This window comes from Echiichthys vipera, assembly GCF_963691815.1.
Source record: "Echiichthys vipera genome assembly, chromosome: 10".
Classification (NCBI taxonomy): domain Eukaryota; kingdom Metazoa; phylum Chordata; class Actinopteri; order Perciformes; family Trachinidae; genus Echiichthys; species Echiichthys vipera.
Genome location: NC_139835.1, coordinates 31,819,109 through 31,842,430, shown reverse-complemented (window position 1 = coordinate 31,842,430; position 23,322 = coordinate 31,819,109). Strand labels below are relative to the sequence as shown.

The 23,322-nt window shown below is 47.0% G+C and overlaps 2 protein-coding genes across 3 annotated transcripts; one reads left to right on the top strand and one right to left on the bottom strand.

The window, feature by feature from the left end:
- Positions 1–305: 305 nt before the first annotated feature.
- Positions 306–11,322, bottom strand: dnajb11 (DnaJ heat shock protein family (Hsp40) member B11). 2 transcript variants are annotated; one of them, XM_083921230.1, is made up of 11 exons: positions 11,072–11,322; positions 10,521–10,677; positions 7,596–7,693; positions 7,240–7,372; positions 6,738–6,880; positions 5,678–5,760; positions 4,723–4,780; positions 4,532–4,643; positions 4,289–4,448; positions 3,167–3,255; positions 306–396 (listed from the first exon to the last, which is right to left on the bottom strand). In XM_083921230.1, the coding sequence occupies exons 1-10, from the start codon at positions 11,143–11,145 to the stop codon at positions 3,191–3,193; spliced, it is 1,083 nt and encodes a 360-aa protein (XP_083777356.1). In that variant the 5' UTR covers positions 11,146–11,322; the 3' UTR covers positions 306–396; positions 3,167–3,190. The 2 variants fall into 2 exon arrangements, with proteins under 2 accessions (XP_083777356.1, XP_083777355.1); XM_083921229.1 differs by lacking the exon at positions 306–396 and having other exon boundaries at positions 1,037–3,255.
- Positions 11,323–14,095: 2,773 nt separating this feature from the next.
- On the top strand, positions 14,096–22,043 carry tbccd1 (TBCC domain containing 1). The gene is made up of 9 exons (XM_083921225.1): positions 14,096–14,234; positions 15,245–15,309; positions 15,622–15,888; positions 16,381–16,539; positions 16,696–16,812; positions 16,911–17,160; positions 17,689–17,875; positions 17,964–18,494; positions 20,320–22,043. The coding sequence occupies exons 2-9, from the start codon at positions 15,247–15,249 to the stop codon at positions 20,537–20,539; spliced, it is 1,794 nt and encodes a 597-aa protein (XP_083777351.1). The 5' UTR covers positions 14,096–14,234; positions 15,245–15,246; the 3' UTR covers positions 20,540–22,043.
- The last annotated feature ends 1,279 nt before the right edge of the window (positions 22,044–23,322 follow it).

Genomic DNA, 23,322 nt, shown 5'->3' with positions numbered 1-23,322 from the left:
ACACAGACACAGACACACACACACACACACAGTGGGGGGCACATGTGGACCCCGGTCACCGTAAACACATGGATTTGTTTCTGCTCCACCGTGCAGACAGACTCCTCCACCCACGGCTGCTGTCGTCTGACGCTGAACCACAGTGGAACCGCTGAGGGGTCGCAGGGTCACGCTGACCACACACACACACACACACGCAGACACACACACCTCTTCAGGGTCATATTTAGGATTTATTTTAAAGTGTTATTATTGTTTTTAATATTTGGACTGTCCGGCTCCTCCGTATCTGACTGAACTCACACGCAGACCCACGCACAGATCTACGGTGATCCAGGGACGTGTTGAACCGTAGATCAGTACTGAAGACCAGGGGGTGTGACGGAGCCTCCTCCTCTGTGGCATTGGACAAACATATTTATCATTAGAATATTTATTTATATCATAATAATATTTATTTAAATAGAATATTTATTTATTTGCTTATTTAAAAAAGCCTTTTTTATTCATTTCATATGATTATTAATTTAACAGGAATCAGTTTTTAGTATTTTTGTATAATATGAAAATATAAAGTTTGTCTCAGAAAAGCAGAATTTGGGAATAATCTAATTTTATCATTTACAGTAATCTCATGATTTTAGCAAAATACTTATAAGACTGCATCTGTGTGAATTTCTGTGTAACTCATTTCCTGTCTGATACCTTTTTATTCTATTTATTATCTTTATTTATTATTCATCTTTATTATTTAATCTAATTTAATTGAACTGTTTTCATGTTTCTGTTCTTGATCTTCACTGTTGAGCGTCTTAAATATGATATGTTCCTGTTTTTCATATAAAAACACATCAAAACTCTGCGGCGACTCTCGGGTCGACGTTTCCTCAGAATTGGTAGAAATCTTTATTAATATCAGACAAAAGTTCATCATCACTGGAGGCAGCGAGGGGGGGGGGGGGGGCACCCAGCAGGGGCAGGGGCACCCAGCAGGGGCGCGCTTCAGTCCTGGGCTCAGAAACAAAACCTTCCTACAGCGGAGGAAGTGCAAACTGCACCGTCCCTCCAAAATAAAAGAACTTCACGTTTCATTTAAGAGGTCAACTCTTGGGGGGGGGGCAGACCGACAGAGTCCTGCAGGACCCGGTTCCCTCGTCACTGGTTTGTTTTTTTTAAAGTTCCCTCTGCGCAACTTTAGCCTCAGGGACGTCCACGGGCACGGATCTCGTCGTCGGCGGCGACGGACGTTTGAAAGTCTTTTTATTGTGTTTTTGCTTCAAAAATCAGAAAAGGGGAGAAGATTTTCTAAAGTATCATAAACTTCTTCTGTAATAACACAAAAATTGTGGAGGGAACCAGGAAGAAGCTAACCTCAGGGCGATGCCAACTTCAGGGTGATGCTAACGTCGGAGCGATGCTAACGTCGGAGCGATGCTAACTTCAGGGCGAAGCTAACTTCAGGGTGAAGCTAACCTCAGGGTGAAGCTAAACTCAGGGTGAAGCTAACTTCAGGGGGACGCTAACTTCAGGGCAAAGCTAACTTCAGGGTGATGCCAACTTCAGGGTGATGCTAACGTCGGAGCGATGCTAACGTCGGAGCGATGCTAACTTCAGGGCGAAGCTAACTTCAGGGTGAAGCTAACCTCAGGGTGAAGCTAACCTCAGGGTGAAGCTAAACTCAGGGTGAAGCTAACTTCAGGGGGACGCTAACTTCAGGGCAAAGCTAACTTCAGGGTGATGCTAACCTCTGAGCGAAGCTAACTTCAGGGTGATGCTAAACTCAGGGTGAAGCTAACTTCGGAGCGATGCTAACGCCGGAGCGATGCTAACCTCAGGGTGATGCTAACGCCGGAGCGATGCTAACGTCAGGGTGATGCTAACCTCGGAGCGATGCTAACGTCAGGGTGATGCTAACGCCGGAGCGATGCTAACCTCAGGGTGAAGCTAACCTCAGGGTGAAGCTAACCTTAGGGTGAAGTTAACCTCAGGGTGATGCTAACGCCCGAGCGATGCTAACCTCAGGGTGATGCTAACCTCGGAGTGATGCTAACGTCAGGGTGATGCTAACGCCGGAGCGATGCTAACCTCAGGGTCGACCACAGAAACACTTCGTCCCTGCAGAACTCTTTAAGGTCCAACAGAAATTAAGAAAACTGAACCACAACAAACAGAGGACGCTTTGTTCTTTTTCCTATTTACAAACTTTTACTGAACAGAGTCCGACCGCGACTAAACAACAAAAGTGTGAAGCTGCTGTCGGCACGGCAACAAACGACAACAATCGCTTGGTCTCTAAAAGGTCAGAAAACAGGGAAAAACGCCACCGTGACGTCTTTAAATGAGAAAACCAAAGAAATTCAGCCTCACATGATAGAAAACAGAGTTTAAGGGGCAGAAAACGACCTTCATCTGCGTGAAAGTGACTTTAACGAGGAATCGATGATCAAAACAGTGGTTCGACGGGTCGTTGATCGCTGCAGCTCTCGTCGTTACATTCATAAAACTAATAAAATTGTGTGGAAGTCGTTTCTCCGTTCGTCCGCAGCTGCAGCCACGACAGGGTCAGTGTCCGCTGAACTTCGCTCTGACAGAAATCAGTGGATTAGGTTTTTAAAAAGAAACAAAAAAGGCTTTTTCACGAGAGCAGAGCGCGGGGACCGAGACGTCCGCGCCCGTCATTCAAATAAAACATCTGAACTTTAAACTTAAAAACTAAACCGGGTCCAAACATCCTGAGAACGATCGGGAAATAATAAATACACCCTGGAGCACGGCCCTGGTGTGTGTGTGTGTGTGTGTGTGTGTGTGCGTGTGTGTGTCTGTGTGTGTGTCTGTGTGTGTGTGTGTGTGTGCGTGTGTCTGTGTGTGTGTGTGTGTGTGTGTGTGTGTGTGTGTGTGTGTGTGTGTGTGCGTGTGTGTGTGCGTGTGTGTGTGTGTGCGTGTGTGCGTGTGTGCGTGTGTGTGTGTGCGTGTGTGTCAGATAACTCAGTCCAGGCTGTCTGTGGTGTGTGTGTGTGTGTGTGTGTGTGCGTGTGTCTGTGTGTGTGTCTGTGTGTGTGTGTGTGTGTGTGCGTGCGTGCGTGCGTGCGTGCGTGCGTGCGTGCGTGCGTGCGTGTGTGCGTGTGCGTGCGTGCGTGCGTGTGTGTGTGTGTGTGTGTCAGATAACTCAGTCCAGGCTGTCTGTGGTGTGTTAGTATCCTTGTAGTCCGTTATAAACCTTCTGTACGGAGCTCTGCTTCAGTAGAGACCGAAGACCTGAAACAGCAGAGGAGAAAAGGTTAAACACGGAAACACCTGAGTGTCTTAAAACACTACGACTTTAGTGTGAAACACTTGTCACCTTGCCCTTTCACTGTCCCTCTGCGCTGCTCTCTACGGTGCTCTGACTGGGCCTCATTTATCAATCCTGCGTGGAAAAGGGCGCAGATCTGAGCGCAGAACTGGTCGTAGGACAGGACCCACGTGTGATTTATGAAACATTCGTATCTGACCAATTTCAGCGTACGAATGAGCGGGCCTTGATAAATGCGGCGGCTGAGTTCGATCGTCATTAACATGTAACGCCCTTAAATATTCCTGGTTCGAGTCCTCGCCCACTGAGGTCAAACATGGAGAGGAAGAACGCAGGTTAGAAAAGAAACTTCTCCGACACACAGATCGGCTCCTGACATCCGAGATGGAGCAAAATAAAGATGTGTTTTTGTCTCAAGAGTGGAATAAAAGGGGCCCATCATAAAAACGCTGTGTGGAAAAGAATAACGGAGGCAGTCAACCCGAAGCAGCGCTCCACTGTGACCCGTGTGCGTGTGTGCGCACTGCTGAACCTGTGCTCCTGCTCTGTAGCGGGGTTATTAGGTATCCTGTCAGAGGATCACCTTTTTCACCATCTGATACCTTGTTTGATTTAAATCAATTTATCGAGGGTAGCCACGACCGAGGAGATGACTTTGGCTCCTTTCCTTTTCATTCATTCATCTTCAACCGCCTGTCAGGGTCGCGGGGGGCTGGAGCAGAGCTGTTTTTGAAATATAAAAGAATCGCGTGTGCACGTCCAAATTGATAAATGCCGAAGTTTGCCAGGAAATGGTCGTACGCAAGTTTTTCTGCCGTACGTTTGTTTGATAAATGAGGGCCTACGACTTTAGCCTGAAACACTTGTCACCTTACCCTTTCACCGTCTCTCCGCGCTGCTCTCTACGGTGCTCTAACTGTGTTTTCTTGCGTCCTGCGTTCACACACGTCTGCGCGTGGATAAAACGGGCTAAGTCGGGCGCGTGGTTGTTCTCACCTTGTTTCTGCTGCTCGTCGAGCTGCGTCTGAGGAAACTCCACGTCGAAGGTGATGATGAGGGAGCCGCGGATGTTGATGTTGTCAAAGTTGGGCAGACCTTCTCCTTTCTTCCACATCCGGGCGCCGGGCTTGGTGATCTTGTCTCTCACGATGTGGACCTGTCGGACACAAGCAACCAAGTTCAGCCTTTCACAGACTAACACATCAGTGGATGATTGGAACCCGCCGCCCGGGACAGAACCTTGTGTGCGTCCAAATGTACGACGTCCATCTCGAAGCCGACCAGCGCCTCCTCCAGGGAGATGGTGACGTTGGTGTACAGGTCGTCCCCTCTGCGTTCAAACACGGGGTGTCTAAAGAGAAAAGGTGCGTTAGTGCGCGTCACCCACAGAACCGAGCTTCATCGTCAGCGTAAACACACAGCGCTCGTACTTTAACACTTTGATGCGGAAGCGTAGATCTCCAGGTTCTCCGTCGATGTGGGGTTCCCCTGTGGTCGCAGAGAAGACGGCAACAGGTCACGTTCAAAACACCAGACACAAGATTTATGACACTTCACCAGGGGCGTAACGACACACGGGATCGCACGGAGCCGTCACGGTGCGGCGGGCGCTTCTGGGGGGTACAGAGGCGGAGCGCGGTCTGAAAATGTGCCGTTCATTTGGCGAATGTTCAGTCTTTTGAGGTGCGGAATTTAAAACTGGAAGTCGCAGTTCCCCCTGACCGCTTAGCGTCCGGCTCGGCTCACACGTGCGCAGTAGGAGAGCAGCACAGGACGGCGCGCACTCCAGCAAGCGTGACCGCGTGGATCAAAGCGAATAGAGAATGAACTGCACGCCGAATAGTGATCGACCGCTGCTGCGTTCTCTGTCATTCTTCACAGACGTGCGTCCACAGGCAGCTCTGTGTCGCTGCAGACGCCTGTTTTAAAGTTTTAAATGTTCCTTTATTTTAAATTGAGACTCGTAACATTTTTTTATCGTCATTGTTTCATTTTTTTACGTAAACTGAGGCAGAAAAAGTAGAATTGGCACAAAATATCGGCCCTAAATAATCCAACATGACCCCGGAGCCTGCAGACGTCAAATCCAAGTGTGGGGCGACTTCAGGTTTAATTATGAACGTGCACGCGCATTTAAAAAAGGCTGTTACCATGGTTACCGTCACCGTAGCTGTGAAACAAACCGAGCGGTTCAAACCCGACCTGAGTCAGCGCTGCAGCTGCACTTCTTTAGGAAGGAGGAGTTATTTTAGATTTGCTAAAACTCTTGGACTGTTTAATGATTAAACTTGTGTTTGTTCTGACAAACGTGCGGTTTTTTTTTCCGTCCTGCATCGAACCGTGACTTCACAGAAGCGCTGCGGCCCGATCCGAGCGCACACTTACCTTCTCCGATGAAGGGATACTCCATTTCATCTCTCACTCCCTGTTCGATTTCCACCTCCAGCGTTCTCTCTTCATTCACCAGCCTGTGGTTCACAAACAGAGACACACATCAGCTTTATATCCTTAAACGTTATCAAGTTTAATTTAATTTAAACCTTTTTAAAGAGAAAGTTCAGACGTCAAATCTGTCGGGACAGAATCCAACGACACTCACACAACGAGGCACTTCATGCAAACTTCAGCTACGGTTTAAATACGTTTTAAGGGTCTTAATCGAAGCGCAGATAATTCATGAAGTTTTAACGCTTTTTAGGACACGAGTACAGTCACATCAACGCCTCCAGGAAACAGTTTTAGGGTGCCCTCCCACTGTGCCTCCGTACCGTGCCCCAGCACGTGTCACAGCTAAAGTCTGGTTCCTTTGACCAGTGTGAGTGCAACCGTACCACGTCTAGGAGCGGCACGCTTGCCGTCCACGGCCCGTTTGGGAGAGGTGGACTTTAGTAAAGCACGTTTGCACGTGTACGAGCACGAGCGTGCGCACGTGTACGAGCACGAGGCCTACGGCGGTTCTGAGGTCATTTCCTGTGCGCCTGTTGGGACATAGAAAAAAGAAGGAGGGACCATGCGCGGACATTTCAAACAATGGCGGTGAAAGGTTCACGTTGGTGTGATGCGGAGGTGGAGTGTTTACTGCAGATTTGGTCGATGAAAAGATTCAAAAACAGTCGACAAGACGCACAAAAACTCCGAGGTCTACGGAAAGATCTGGAAACAAAGCCACGCATCGCCATGACGTCATCAATGCGTGTGACGTGTTACGGCGTGATGACGTATAGGCAGCAAGAAGCATTCTCCGAGGCCCAGGTAGTGTGAGTACAAACGGGCCTGGAGGGGGGGACAAGGACCCTAAAGCACGGGGCACGGGACGGAGGCACAGTGGGAGGGCGCCCTGAATCGCTGCACAGGTCATTCATGACGCTCACAGTCTCATCAACGCCTCCAGGAAACAGTTTCAGTGCAGCGACGTCAGATGGACTCAGCTTTGATAAGAACTTACTTGACGTTGGGACACTCGTCACACACCATCTCCTGAGTCATCTGGAAGCGTCCAGGTCCGAGCTGCGTCGTCCTCATTTCCTGTCGGCAGTTACACTTCCTCTTGCCGGGCGCTTCTTTGGCTATGGGTTTGTTTCGTACGACCTGTCAGAGACACACACACACACACACACACACACACACACACACACACACACACACACACACACACACACACACACACACACACACACACACACACACACACACACACACACACACACACACACACACACACACACACACACACACACACACACACACACACACACACACACACACACACACACACACACACACACACACACACACACACACACACACACACACACACACACACACACACACACACACACACACACACACACACACACACACACACACACACGTGAGACGCAGTGAGAGACCTGGAACGACGCCTCGTCTGTGACACGCGTGCAGGACGGTCAGTTCCTCCTCCTCACCTCCACAAAGTTCCCAGAATACACCTCTTCCAGCGTGACCTCCAGGTCCAGGATGATGTCATTTCCTCTGGGGATGTTCCGGTCCTGCTGCTGCCGGTTGCCTCCGAACATGAAGCCGAAGTCCCCGAAGAAGCTGCAGACGGACGACGGAGAGGTTTGATTTCAGGTGCATTTTCTCTTTTTTAAGTCAAATAACGAAGTGTTTGTCTAATATTTGTGAAAATACGCAAATAAATAAAGCGTCTCCTTGGCTTCCTGTGTATATAAAATAATAATAACGTGTATAAAATAACATATATATAAAAACACACGTATAATAACGTGTATAAATGACACGGTGTGCTGGTGAAACGCACCTGGAGAAGATGTCGTTGTGCGAGCTGTGGTGACCTTCTTTGAGTCCATCTTCTCCGTACGCGTCGTACTGTTTCCTCTTCTCCTCGTCTGAGAGAACCTGCAGGTAAACAACAAACAACACGTCCGTCACTAAACAAACAACAAACAACAAACAACACGTCCGTCACTCAACAAACAACAAACAACACGTCCGTCACTCAACAAACAACAAACAACACGTCTGTCACTCAACAAACAACAAACAACACGTCCGTCACTCAACAACAAACAATAAACAACACGTCCGTCACTCAACAAACAACAAACAATAAACAACACGTCCGTCACTAAACAAACAACAAACAACAAACAACACGTCCGTCACTCAACAAACAACAAACAACAAACAACACGTCCGTCACTAAACAAACAACAAACAACAAACAACACGTCCGTCACTCAACAAACAACAAACAACATGTCCGTCACTAATCAACAAACAACAAACAACAAACAACACGTCCGTCACTCAACAAACAACACGTCCGTCACTAAACAAACAAACAACAAACAACACGTCCGTCACTCAACAAACAACAAACAACACATCTGTCACTAAACAAACAACAAACAACACGTCCGTCAATCAACAAACAACACGTCCGTCACTCAACAAACAACAAACAACACGTCCGTCAATCAACAAACAACAAACAACACGTCCGTCACTCAACAAACAACACGTCCGTCACTCAACAAACAACACGTCCGTCACTCAACAAACAACAAACAACACGTCTGTCACTGAACAACAAACAATAAACAACACGTCTGTCACTAAACAAACAACAAACAACAAGTCTGTCACTAAACAAACAACAAACAACACGTCCGTCACTCAACAAACAACACGTCCGTCACTCAACAAACAACAAACAACACGTCTGTCACTGAACAACAAACAATAAACAACACGTCTGTCACTAAACAAACAACAAACAACAAGTCTGTCACTAAACAAACAATAAACAACACGTCTGTCACTAAACAAACAACAAACAACACGTCCGTCTCTCAACAAACAATAAACAACACGTCCGTCACTAAACAAACAACAAACAACAAACAACACGTCCGTCACTAAACAAACAACAAACAACACGTCTGTCACTCAACAAACAACACGTCCGTCACTCAACAAACAACACGTCCGTCACTCAACAAACAACAAACAACACGTCCGTCACTCAACAAACAACACGTCCGTCACTCAACAAACAACAAACAACACGTCCGTCACTGAACAAACAACAAACAACACGTCCGTCACTCAACAAACAACAAACAATAAACAACAAACAACACGTCCGTCACTCAACAAACAACAAACAACACGTCCGTCACTCAACAAACAACAAACAACACGTCCGTCACTCAACAAACAACAAACAACACGTCCGTCACTAAACAAACAACACGTCCGTCACTGAACAACAAACAACAAACAACACGTCCGTCACTCAACAAACAACAAACAACACGTCTGTCACTAAACAAACAACAAACAACACGTCCGTCAATCAACAAACAACAAACAACACGTCTGTCACTAAACAAACAACACGTCTGTCACTAAACAAACAACAAACAACACGTCCGTTTCTGAACAAACAACAAACAACACGTCCGTCACTAAACAAACAACACGTCTGTCACTCAACAAACAACAAACAACACGTCCGTCACTAAACAAACAACACGTCCGTCACTCAACAAACAACAAACAACACGTCCGTCACTAAAGAAACAACAAACAACACGTCCGTCACTAAACAGACAACAAACAACACGTCCGTCACTAAAGAAACAACAAACAACACGTCCGTCACTAAACAAACAACAAACAACACGTCCGTCACTAAACAAACAACAAACAACACGTCCGTCAATCAACAAACAACAAACAACAATAAACACGTCCGTCACTGAACAAACAACAAACAACAAACAACACGTCCGTCACTCAACAAACAACAAACAACAAACAACACGTCCGTCACTCAACAAACAACAAACAACAAACAACACGTCCGTCACTCAACAAACAACAAACAACACGTCCGTCACTCAACAAACAACAAACAACACGTCCGTCACTCAACAAACAAACAACACGTCCGTCACGCAACAAACAACACGTCTGTCACTCAACAAACAACAAACAACAAACAACAAACAACAAACAACATTAAGCTCAGATCAGAAACTATCTCCAGGGAAAAAGTTCAAATCTAAAACAGCAAAAAAGTGAATTTATGAAAAAGTAGAAAAACATAAAATACTTGATTTTTTAATTCAAAAGCACAAAACTTTCATCAAAAAACTGAAATTAGAGTCGCAAAATTAAAAGAGCTGATTCTGCAGAACGGCTTCTTTCAAAGGCTCATATTAATATTATTATTATTATTATTATTATTATCATTATTAGAGAAGATTAAACATGTATGATGATGTTATAATGTTGTAGTTAATGTGGATCCTTTAGACTCTGATGGGAACATTAATAATAATAAAATACTTCATCTTATTGTTTAACATTTAAAACGTGTAAAAAGTCAAAAGTTTAAAAAGTCAAAAGTTTCAAAGTAAAGAGCAACTAAACCGGAAGTTTCCAGTAAAAACACATCAGCTGATCCGAGTCCACTCCTGGTTTTCCTGAACTCCAGCTGAGCCTCAGCCAATCAGAAGCAGCCACACGGTCTAACGGACCAATCACAGCGAGTCTGAGGTTTCCAACAACAACACAAAAGACTTTCATCTCCTCTGCTTAGAAATCACATTAAAACTAAATAAATATCACACACACACAGACACACACACACACACACAGACAGACAGACACCACACACACACACACACACACACACACAGAGACACACACACACCTCATAAGCTGCTCCCAGGTCTGCAAACTTGTCCTGGGCCTTGGGGTCGTCCTGGTTCCGGTCCGGGTGCAGCTGCAGGGCCAGTTTCCTGTAGGCCTTCTTGATGTCCCTGATGGAGGCACTTTTACTCACCCCCAGGATCTGGTAGAAGTCTCTCCTGCAGGGGGGAGACAGGGGGTGAGACAGGGGGTGAGACAGGGGTGAGACAGGGAGGGAGACAGGGGGTGAGACAGGGGTGAGACAGGGAGGGAGACAGGGGGGGAGGCACAGGGTGAGACAGGGAGGGAGACAGAGAGGGAGACAGGGGGTGAGACGGGGGGGGGAGACAAGGAGGGAGACAGGGAGGGAGACACAGGGGGAGACAGGGGGTGAGACAGGGGGGAGACACAGGGGCACATGCATGCAGCGGCTGCAGAGCTACAACAGCCAAACTCTTGTTAGCATGTTAGCTCAGTGTGTGTGTGTGTGTGTGTGTGTGTGTGTGTGTGTGTGTGGACCAATCACAGAGGAACATGTGTACCACCGGGCGATGCTGTGTGTAACCGACTCACCCCGCGAGCACCGCCGTGATGACGTAGAGCAGCAGGCAGCACACGTTCGTCACCTTCATCCCTTTGAAGTCCATGGGTCCGAGTGTGTGTGTGAGTGTGTGTGTGAGTGTGTGAGGGCTCAAGGAGCAGGTCCGAGTGTGTGTGTGTGGGCTCACGGAGCAGACCTGTGTGTGTGTGTGTGAGAGTGTGTGTGTGAGGGGCGGCAGCAGCTCAGAGAGAAGCCGGCGGTAGGAGCTCTGGTCCCGGCTGCAGTCACAGACTTCTTCCGCCTGTCAGCCACAGAGCCCGCCCCCTCAGCGTCACGGTGCCTTCAGGGGCCACTCGGATTTTTCCACGTCCCCTCTTCATGATATCCCAGTAGATCCTCCCAGAGTCTGAGGCAGTTTGGAAACACCTCCCTTGACTCGTTTCCTGTAAGGGCGGGGCCACATTTAACTTCCGTCATGATGGCTACAAAATAAAAGCATGACACGCATTTAAATGCATAAAGTTTTGCACAGTTTCTGAGATTAAATGTGGATGTCAAATAGTGTACTATTCTTTTTTTATATTTAATATTTCCATGTTTTATATTATTAATTATTATTACATTATTTACTATTTATTATTAATTATTAAAGCAGAGTGACATGGACACCGAGAGTGATGGGAATGTTACAATATCTAATATGAAATACAGCTATGACAATATATCAACATAACAGATGCTACGCAGAGTCACAACATGCAACAACATACAAGAACATGCAACGACATGCAACAACATGCAGCAACAACATGCAACAACATACAACAACATGCTATGAAATGCCATGTCATGCAAAGACATGCCACAACATGCAACAACATGCAACAACATGTCACAACAACATCCAACAACATGCAACAACATACAAGAACATCCAACAACATGCCTCAACATCCAACAACATGTCACAACAACATCCAACAACATGCAACAACATACAAGAACATGCAACAACATGCAACAACATCCAACAACATGCAACAACATACAAGAACATCCAACAACATGCCTCAACATCCAACAACATGTCACAACAACATCCAACAACATGCAACAACATGCCACAACATGCAACAACATGCAACAACATCAACAACATGCCACAACAACATGCAACAACATCAACAACATGCCACAACAACATGCAACAACATCAACAACATGCAACAACATCCAACAACATGCAACAACATCCAACAAAATGCAACAACATGCCACAACATGCAACAACATCCAACAACATGCAACAACATCCAACAACATGCAACAACATGCCACAACATGTCACAACATGCCACAACATGCCACAACATGCCACAACATGCAACAACATGCCACAACATGCAACAACATGTCACAACATGCAACAACATGCAACAACATGCAACAACTTTAATTCCTTTGAAACTGAATTTTGCGTTTTTCTAAATTCTCGATAATAACACGAGATCAGATCAGATATTCTTTTATTCATTTCCTTTTTACAGCAGCAAAGTGCCCGAAACAGAGAAGAAGCATCAATAAGAAACAATAAATAAATTGTTCTTAAACGACTTAAATGTCTTTAAAACACTTAAAAGATTATAATGTTGATTTAAAGGAAACATTAGTGCCTCAAAGATACATTTATATATGAATATATGTTTGTTTTGTTGTATTTTTTTTTAAATATGATGCCCAACTGTTCTACAACTGTTTGTGTCACGTGATGTTTGGTAAAAAATGCAAATAAAGTCACTAAAGTACATTTTCCGATTATTCCGACAGCCCCTGAACGCAGCATCGGCCTAAGCCCCGCCCACTGTTAAAGAGACATTCCCTTATTTTGAATAAAACAAACGTTTCTTCAGCGTTTCGCGGTTTTCTCTTCTCAGTTTTCATAAATATTATAAATATATTTATATTTTTAAACATCATCGTGTTTTATAAAGAGTTAAAACGGCGCTCAGTGCACGCTGAAGCGCGCCCCCGCGAGGTGCGTGCGCAACCCCTGTCAGGCCAGTGGAGAGGAGGCAAGGCTAATGGAAGGAGGCTGGGACACAAAAAAAAAACAGTCCGTGGATCGGGGCAAAGCGCATGCGCAGTGACATCTGGCCGAGCCTTTTTCCTCATCAGGAAATTTAAACTCAAAAACAAAAGTTTTTGCTTCAGAACATTTTTACATTAAAGGAACAGGATACAATTAAAAAACACATCAAATCTAAAGTCAAAGTTGACATAAAATATATTTAAAATATAATATATAATGGGTCTTTCTTTGATTTCATGAGTTTGAATGAATAAAGGTCAAGGTGCAGTTTTTTTGTGTTTTTAAAAACGTGAGGTCGTTTTTGAAACTCTAACATTAGACTTTAGGTCCTTTTGTGTCTCGTTGTGGTCATTTTGCATCTATTTTTTATATAATACATAAAATATATGCGAACATAAATACATACATGTAACTTTAGATATCTAATCTAATCTTAATAAACATATGTAACTGTTAGTATGTATACAAATATGAATAATAAATACACACATATATTTATTATTTATATTTATTTATTTATACACACACATATATAAGTAAATATAATAATAAATAAATATACATTAATGTATTTATATTGACATGTATTTCCTTTAAATTATTTTGAGTGTATGAGAAATACATGTAAATATAAATAAATATATGTGAACATAAAACAAATATAAATATAAATAAATGTCATTGTAAATATGTGTATATATTAAATATAAATAAACAAAATAATTGAAATAAATATGAATAATAAATACACATACATGTATATTTATATATATAAAATAAAACAAAAAAAATAAATATAAAAAATATTTACATGTATTTCCGGCGCCATCTTGTGGATCCCTCAAACAACGCAGCTACAGGTCCACTGCGCATGCGTCGTACCCCGCAGCTCACCTTTATTTTCGGTGTCGCAGCCTCCTTATGTAGGCCTTGAGAGGAGAGGAGGGCGCCAAATAGGAAGAGCCGCAGAAGAGTGTCCTATCCTCGGCTCTGCCTCCTCACCACAGACCGCTCCCGCCGCCGGACCGGTTCTCATCTTTACCGCCACTTATGAGCGACACACCGGGGCGGAACACACCGAGTCCCGGGGAAGACAGCGGCGGAAAGTAAGAGCAGAGACACGGCTGTTGGTCTGCCTCTGCCCCGTTAGCATCGTTAGCTCGCTGTAGCTGCTGAGAGTTAGCAGCTGTAACGTCACTTTAGTTTAACTTTAGTTTAAATAAAAACAACAGTTTGCTCTTTAACACAGATTTAAACTGCTTCTTTATCCTTCAGCCGCGACATTAATTGAGTTTTTACACGTTAACGTTTGTTTTTTTTAGCTTTGTGTCAAAGTTGACGGTGGGTTGCCAGGTCAGGTGCTGATGACACGAGCAGGTTGCCAGGTTGTCATGGGAACATCGGAGCGTCAAACGGGGGCGGGAGATTTATCCCCCAAATTAAATTATATAATTAGAAATTAAACTTATTATCTTTAGTTCTTATGTTTGTTTATTTATTAGAGGTGGTTTTAACACACAGAACTTTATTGTCTTTGTTTTTAGGAACATGAAACAGTTCAGCAGCTTTCAAGTATCAGCATTATTAAAAGTAAAATATATAAATAAATATAAATTATAAAGAGAAAAATACAAAATATGAAAAAAAGTCAAATCTAAAAAGAAAAATATAAAGTATAAAAAAATGTAAAATAAAGTATAAACATTTATTAAAAAATACAAAAAATATAAAGTAAAAAAAGTAAAATACAAAAAATATAGAGTATTAAAAGAAAAATATAAAAAGCAAAATATAACATAAAAAGAATAACTTAATTTATCAATTGTTAATTTAATAATTTAACAGAATTTACTGCTTTTTTTAATAAAAAAATGAAACTTTGACCATTAATTGATCATCAAAACATATGGTGATGTTTATGGACTCGATTCTTTGACTAATTTGTAGCGTTAACGACTGATCACTGATATTTACCACACACAGACTCGACTTATGTCGTGCACTTGTACAGTCAGCCTGATTACATCGTCTCTTATCGTCGTGTTGAGGATAAAACTGAGTATCTGTGATGATTCTCTTGTGTCACACTTTGTCTTTGTGTTTCCTCTTTCTTTAGACATGGAGGCCGACGCTGTGAGCGTATGGCCACGCATGGAGCCCTTCTTACTGGGCGCCCTGCAGGTGAATACGCTCCTCATTCTGCATTCAAAGGTCTTTTTTAACCACTAATGCTGCTGAAAATAACAGCAAACCTCTGCAGCAGCATGAGAAGAGTCCCTACACACACAACAAAGCGTCATCAGCGTAGTTAGTGAAGCCAGAGTTTATTAAAGAGTGTTTTAAAGACTTACCTACTGGCCCCTGTACCAGCTCCTCTCATAGTAAAGTCCATTACAGTGGAAGGAGCCCATTGGTGCTTTGTTTTGTGTGTAGGGACTCTTCTCCTGCTGGGATCTCACTCTAAATAACTGTATTTAATGCCGGTGGTTGCAGGTGGCGCCCCCCTCCAAGCTCAGCCTTCACTATCTCCGCAAGATGGCGATCTACGTGCGAACGCGGGACGGCTGCTTCCCCGCCCTGGGCTGGCCCATGTGGAGGCATATCGCCTGCGGAAAGCTGCAGCTTCCAGAAGAGCTGGCATGGCTCTACTTTGAGACCTTTGACCTCCTCACGGGCCACAGCGCGGAGGAGCGGCTGGAGCGGGCCGAGAGCCTCTCCCAGTGCTCGTCCAGAGCAGAGCTGGACCAGCAGAGACACAAGGTCAGGACAAAAGAAAGAGACGAGGTCAGGACAAAAGAAAGAGACGAGGTCAGGACAAAAGAAAGAGACGAGGTCAGGACAAAAGAAAGAGACGAGGTCAGGACAAAAGAAAGAGACGAGGTCAGGACAAAAGAAAGAGACGAGGTCAGGACAACAGAAAGAGACGAGGTCAGGACAAAAGAAAGAGACAAACGCGGCTCAGTTTACCCGACAACGTAACGTGATCTCATTGGGCTCGAATCCCTGACTAATCCCGCCTGAATAAGGCTTGAGGCAGTAAACTGAGTCATCTGAGGACGTCATCTTGTCCTTTGGGAAACACTGATCCTTGTTTTTCACCATTTTAGAGACAAAACAACTAAGAAAGCACAGATGAAATGACTTTGGGAGGAGCACTGAGGGCGGCGGCGGGGGAAAATGGCTCAAAACGGTGTGACGACTAAATTAATCGTGGGTTCCTCACGTCCGTCTCTTGTCTCTTCTCCGCTCCAGTTGTCTGTGGACACGCTGCAGTTCCTCCTCTTCCTCTACATCCAGCAGCTGAACCGCGCGTCTCTGCGCACGTCTCTGATCGGCGAAGAGTGGCCCAGTCATCGCACTCGCTCGCCCTCTCCGTCAGACCGCGAGGCCAGGACCAGCTCTCAGAACAAGGTCCTCGTTACCGTGACGGACTCATAACATTACTGCATGACTCACTGATATTCTGTACTTCTCTTTACCGCCTGTTCCCCAGCACAAGCGCACACGTTAGCGTCACGTCTCAGTCGTGGGTTGGCCGCTCACTGTTGTTTGTGTTTGGTTCTGCAGAACTGGGACGATCAGGCTCACCTGTCGTTCGTGCAGAGTCACCTCGCTGAGATCCTGGAGCTGCTTGTGGAGCCGGGTCAACTGTCCCAGTCTGGACAGGCGCTCAGAGACTGTCAGGTCAGCAACTCAGAGCAGCTTTAATCCGTCCTGTTAAGGGTAGAAGAGAAAAGAAAAGCCAGTTACATGTGCTTGTTCCTCACACCGGTGTCTTGCAGGTCTCCCTGGATGCTGTGCGGAGTCTGGGCCTGCTGTTGGAGGGCTCGGCGGGCCAGGGCAGAGCGGTTCAGCCGGTCCACAGGCTGCTGACCAGAGGTCCGCTCCAGACTCCGGCCGGCTTCTCCACAGTCGGCCGCTCCTTCCCTCTGCACAAACTGCTCTCCTGTCTGCAGCACAACCTCACACTCAACCCCTTTGGGATGACCGCCTGCCTGCGCTCAGGCAAGAAGCTCGCCTGGGCCCAGCAAGGTATCCTGCAATCGCCTGGAGTCAGGTTTATGTTGCGTTTCCTGTACGAAATACGGCCTTGACTCAGAGCGTACCGAAAGCTCACTGTCTGCGTTTGTTGCCACTTATTTCACACACGTACAGAGTCACTCCTGCTCACTTCCCCTGTTTCCCTTGTGCATTTACAGCGTAACTTGGCTGCGTCTTAGCACGTAACTCTGGTTAACGCACATCCTGCTTCTTCCGCACAAGTACCAAGTAACTCTCGCTCACTTCCCCCACTAATTTCCCCGCGTTTTACAGTGAAACTTACAGAGGAACTCCTCTTCATTTCCCACCAATCATTCTAACCACCAGGTATGTTAGAAATTAAATAGTCTGCAGTACAATATGTGCACAATCGTTTGGGAAATGACCAGGAGTCACACTGTGAGTCCGGGTAAAGCAGCACGTAATTGTACCGGAGTTACGCTCTAAGACGCAGCCTAGTTATAGTCTATTTTCTGTCCGTCTGTCCACGTTTCTTTGACTTTATTCCGTTTGTTCTAGTGGAGGGGGCCATGAAGAGAGCCAAAATAGCCCGAAACACCCACATGGCTTCACCCGGCAGTAAGATGGTGCTGATGTCACAAGTCTTCAAACAGACTCTGGCCAAAACCTCGGACAAGCTGACGGGCGCCAACATCAAAATCCACCGCTGCTGCGACGCCTTCATCTACCTCCTGTCCCCTCTCAGGTAGAGTCCGCTCCCTCTAACGCTGCCGTCAGGGGCTTTCACGGTCGCACTTCATCTGTCACAGGTGTGGTTGCGTTTGCTCCTTCAGGTCAGTCAGCGTGGACAAGTGCCGCGACTGCACGGTGGTTCTGGGTCCCGTTGAGACCAGCGTCCACATCCACAGCTGCCAGAACCTGCGGGTGGTGTGTGTGGCCGGCAGGATCGCCGTCGGAGTCTCCTCACGCTGCACTATCCACGCCTTGACGCCCACGCGGCCCTTGCTCCTCCCTGGAAACACGGACATCACACTGGGGCCGTTCCACACCTTCTACCCCTCCCTGGAGGATCACATGGCCAGCGTGGGGCTGGCCGTGGTCCCCAACGCCTGGGATCGCCCGCTGCTCCTGGGGACCGAGGGGCTCGCCAACCCCTCGCTCAACGCGTCAGCTGGCGCAGACCCCGCCTGCTATCGCCTGCTGCCCCCGGCGGAGTTCCACGCGCTGGTCGTGCCTTTCCAGATGGAGGGCGACACGTGTGAGGTGCCCGGGGGATTACCCGCCGCGTATCAGACCGCAGTGGATGAGAAGCAGAAGAGGATCCAGAAGTGGCAGAAGACGGTGATGGAGGCGCGGCTGAACAAGTGAGTCACGCCTCGTTATTCATACTTAATCTCTTATATCTATAAAACTGAAACACGCATCAAAAGATAGTAATTAGTTACAGTTACTGCAGTAAAAAGTGACTACATTACTACTCTTCAGTCGTTTTTTGGACGGAGCACAGAGCAGACTTTGTAACCAAGGTCCAATCCCTGTCTCACTATACGGCGTCCTGCTTCTCCGCTGTTAGGGAGAGAAGGAGAAGCACGTTTCCCAGCATGCACCAGCTCTGGGTGCTGTTGTGTGGCAGCGCTTCACAGCTCCACCTACACACCGGACGTGCACACGACATCACATTTACACACGTTAGTGTCACCGTGTGCAGCAGAGTCCCCCCACAGACGCTCGTCTACACGCGGAGTAAAAAGGGAGAACGCCACTTTAGAGTTTGGTCTCCGTCTGAACTGGGTCTGACTCTCCGGCTACAGTTTCATGAGAGTGAAGCACGACTCTCGTTTGTGTTTTGGGAGCGAGCGCTGAGCGATGTTGAGCTTTGAACGCTCCGGTGCTGATCGACTCATTACCAAGACGCTCGTGAGCAAATCTGCTTTGGACGATTCTTTGTGTCACTAAACGATTACTCAGCAAACATGAAGGAGTGTTTGTCGACGGCCCTTTAAATGTGTAACTGTGCTGAGTAACTTTTGAAATGTGCCTTTAGCGTTCGTTGCCGTGACGACAGATATTCAAAGCTTGGACGGAGCCGGAGCAGAGTTCCAGCCCTGACACCGTGCATGTGCAGAAATAAGTTTTAATATTGCATTAGCCAGCGTGCCGTCAGTGGAAAGTTCCAGAAATCAATGTGAATGTGGTTTTTATGGAGCTGAGTGACGCTGCAGGGGCTCTGCGCTCCACCTGACCCTGAGCGCTGACCCTGAGCGCTCGGGTCACAGGAGCCAAAACCCTCTGATGGGTTCTGAACCGTTTGTTCGGAGAATCGGAGCAGCGGGGGCGGAGCTGCAGTCGCTCTAGAGAGCTGAGGAAGGCAAAGCTCTGGATCTACCCTCAGTCCTGGTTCCTACCCTCACCTGTGGTCATGAAAGCTGGGTCAGGACCCAAAGAACCAGGTCCAGGTCAGGACCCAAAGAACCAGGTCCAGGTCAGGACCCAAAGAACCAGGTCCAGGTCCAAGCGTGTGAAGTGTGTTTCCTCAGGAGGGGGTCTGGAGTCTCCCTTAGAGAGAGGGGGAGAAGTTCAGCATCCGTGAGGAACTCGGAGTAGAGCCGCTGCTCCTTTGTGTTGAAAGGAGCCAGTTGAGGTGGTTCAGGATCATCTGGTAAGGATGAACCCTGGGCGCCTCCCTAGGGAGGTGTTCCAGGCACGTCCAGCTGGGAGGAGGCCTCGGGGAAGACCCAGGACCAGGTGGAGAGATTAGATCTCCACACTGGCCTGGGAACGCCTCAGGATCCCCCAGTTAGAGCTGGTTAATGTGGCCCGGGAAAGGGAAGTTTGGGGTCCATGCTGGAGCTGCTGCGCCCGAGACCTGATCCAGGATCAGAGGCTGGAGCTGAGTGAGGGAGTGATTACACTAAACCTTACAAAAGAAAGATGGTGGAAGACATTTTATATTGCTTGTTTTATTGAAATGTTGTTTTTACCATTTTGCTCAGACACAACTCATCCTTGACTACTACTGTGTGCGTGTGTTTTGTGCATGTGTGCGTATGTTGTGCGTGTGTGTTTTGTGCGTGTGTGTGTGCGCGTGTTTTGTGCGTGTTTGTGTGTGTGTGTGTGTGTGTGTTGTGCATTCCTCTGCCGTCGTACCTCTTCTGCTCTGCTGTGACTGACCTCTCGTTCCTTCTCCAGGGAGCAGAAGCGTCAGTTCCAGGAGCTGGTGGAGGTCAAGTTCCACGAGTGGCTTCTGGAGACGGGGCACCGGCAGGAGCTGGACAGCCTCATCCCGCCTGCCATGGCGTCTTTAAGGGACGCCAACGGGCCCACGGCAGCAGACACGGGCCGAGCTAACGACAGCGGACACGTCCATGGGAGCGGGCGGGCGGTGGGACAGTCGCCGATGGCCTGTTGATGCTTCGTGCGCACGGATCCCACGGGGTCAGATCCCACGGGGTCTCACTGACGTCAGCGTCTGTTTACTGAGTATTATTGTCTGCAGCTGAGTCGTTGCCACTGGTTGTTGAGTGCAAAGCTGCTTTTCCGGTCCTTCTTCAGCAAAGGCAGCTAAGTCAACACGCAGGGAGTGGATCGGCATGTGGTGAGACGACATCACAGGTGCACAGGGTGCAGCGTCTGCGTCACGGCGCCGCAGAGCTTTTTTTAAAAGGGACATTTTTGGACTCAGCTCAGATTTGGGTTCACGGCTCGACGTCGTGCAGCCGAGGAGGAACAAGGAGACGCACTGAAACACGCGGCGACAGCGGCTCCTTAATGTAACGACTTTAAGCTGCGTTTCCACTTTCAGTCACGCAAACAGACGCGTACCTGAACACCACATCTGTCTGTGTTTCCACCGCGGACACGACGAAGTAAAATCACCCCAGGGTCTTTTTCTGCACTTTAATCCTCAATAATCCATGAGACAGTTTTAATCTGTAACAACTGTTAACATAGAAATCCAGGAGAGATGCTAACAGGCGGACGTGGCTAACAGTGGTTAGCTCGAGGCAGCACGGTGAAGGCATTCAAACGTACACAGAGGTACACTTTAGCTGAAGGCGCGTTTGTTAGCGTTTGTCGATCCGCAGCGTGTTTTTAGTTTCTACTTTTCCGGTTACGCAGTTTTTCCTCTCCACCGATGACGCAGAGGAACGTTGGCATCGACCAGCGGACTGAAGAGTTTCCAGCTGAGAGTTTCCGCTCCTCGCCTCCGGAGGCGTGACGGGAAAACGAGACCTATTAGAACGCATCTATCGGTTCCATCCACAGCTTTTGAAAACGTAAACGCTGAAAGAACCGTTCTAATGTGCGACGAACTGAACCGAACCGGGCCGTGTGGTGGGAACGAGGCGTACGACAGAGCGTGAGCTGTTACAGGAGTTTACCTCAAGCTGCGGCGAGCGCTCGCCACATGGGCGCCGTTCTATTTCCTGTACAAAGGTTTAAAGACGGACGAATGTAGACGCTGAATAAACGAGGACGTGTTCGTGCTCGGGTCAAAGTGTTTGTTTGTGTTTAAAGAATCTAAATAAAAATAACTATGAAGAGGAACATGAACCTCATTCATGTTGAGTTCAGTGTCCAGAGCGACGGGGACGACCACGAGACCTCCACGCTGCTGTTCGTGACTTAAATCTGTTTGTTTTCAGAGTTCAGTTCTAATTATTGATCTTTGAAATACTTCATTCTTCTTCAGGAACGGCTCCTTTACATCAGATCGTTTCTAAATCTGTTTATTTTTGTATTAATTCACATGTTTTTAGTGTAAGAGATGATTTTCTTGCTGTTTGCACGCGTTCTTTCATCGCAGCACGCCGTCCTCACACACCGGCGCGCACGGGACAAAGTATATTAAAGTCTGTCGGTCACAGGAAGTGAAGATGTTCCTGATGATAAAATATTAAACTGCCGTCACACACGAGAGACTGTTGCTGTAGATGTGTGTGTGTGTGTCTCTCTACGGAGACAAAACACTTTTTTATTGTTCAAATTATTAAAAAAAGAATAAAGTTTTGACTCAAAGGAGACGGTTTGTGTTCATGGGTTTGGGTTGGGAAGTAAATGTGTGTTGTCGGATTTTCAAAATAAAAGCTGTTGAATTTTTAGAACTGAATATTTATGGATTGCACAGATTTTTAAACGCACTGATCACATGTTGGAGTTCAAGGACCTCGGGATCCTGTTCACGAGTGAGGGGACGATGGAGCGTGAGTTTGGCCGGAGAATCGGAGCAGCGGGGGCGGAGCTGCAGTCGCTCTACCGCACCGTTGTGATGAAAAGAGAGCTGAGGAAGACAAAGCTCTGGATCTACCCTCAGTCCTGGTTCCTACCCTCACCTGTGGTCCTGAAAGCTGGGTCAGGACCCAAAGAACCAGGTCCAGGTCAGGACCCACAGAACCAGGTCCAGGTCAGGACCCAAAGAACCAGGTCCAGGTCAGGACCCACAGAACCAGGTCCAGGTCAGGACCCAAAGAACCAGGTCCAGGTCCAAGCGTGTGAACTGTGAGCTGGTTAATGTGGCCCGGGAAAGGGAAGTTTGGGGTCCTCTGCTGGAGCTGCTGCCCCTGAGATGATCACATTTTTCTCTCTTCTGAATGTTTCTAACTGTAAAGCGTGTGTGTGTGCGCGTGCGTGTCTGTGTGTGTCCTCCACAGTTTGAAGCGTTCTGTAAAACCATCCACGATCGTACGTTCGACAGTGAAGACGACTCCTTCCTTTAGTAACACGACGCTTTCTCCTGCGTGTGTTTCATAAAACATCAAAAATCCTGCTTTTACTTTTCAAAAGGTCACGAACAGAAAGAGTTAAATTAGTAAAAATAAAGATTAACCTGCAGGTTTCACTTTAAAAACTAAACCAACACAAATCTGCTCGTTTGAATGAAGCGAGTTTGAGTTTGGATGTTCGTGTCGTTTTGGCTCCAGTGTTTTTAAAACTGTAATAAAAACTCAATAAATGATAATCTGCCGCTCACAGGGGCCCGTTCCTGTGGGGGCCCCTTCCTGTGAGGGCCCGTTCCTGTGAGGGCCCGTTCCTGTGGGGGCCCCTTCCTGTGAGGGCCCGTTCCTGTGAGGGCCCGTTCCTGTGAGGGCCCGTTCCTGTGAGGGCCCGTTCCTGTGAGGGCCCGTTCCTGTGAGGGCCCTTTCCTGTGGGGGCCCTTTCCTGTGAGGGCCCGTTCCTGTGAGGGCCCGTTCC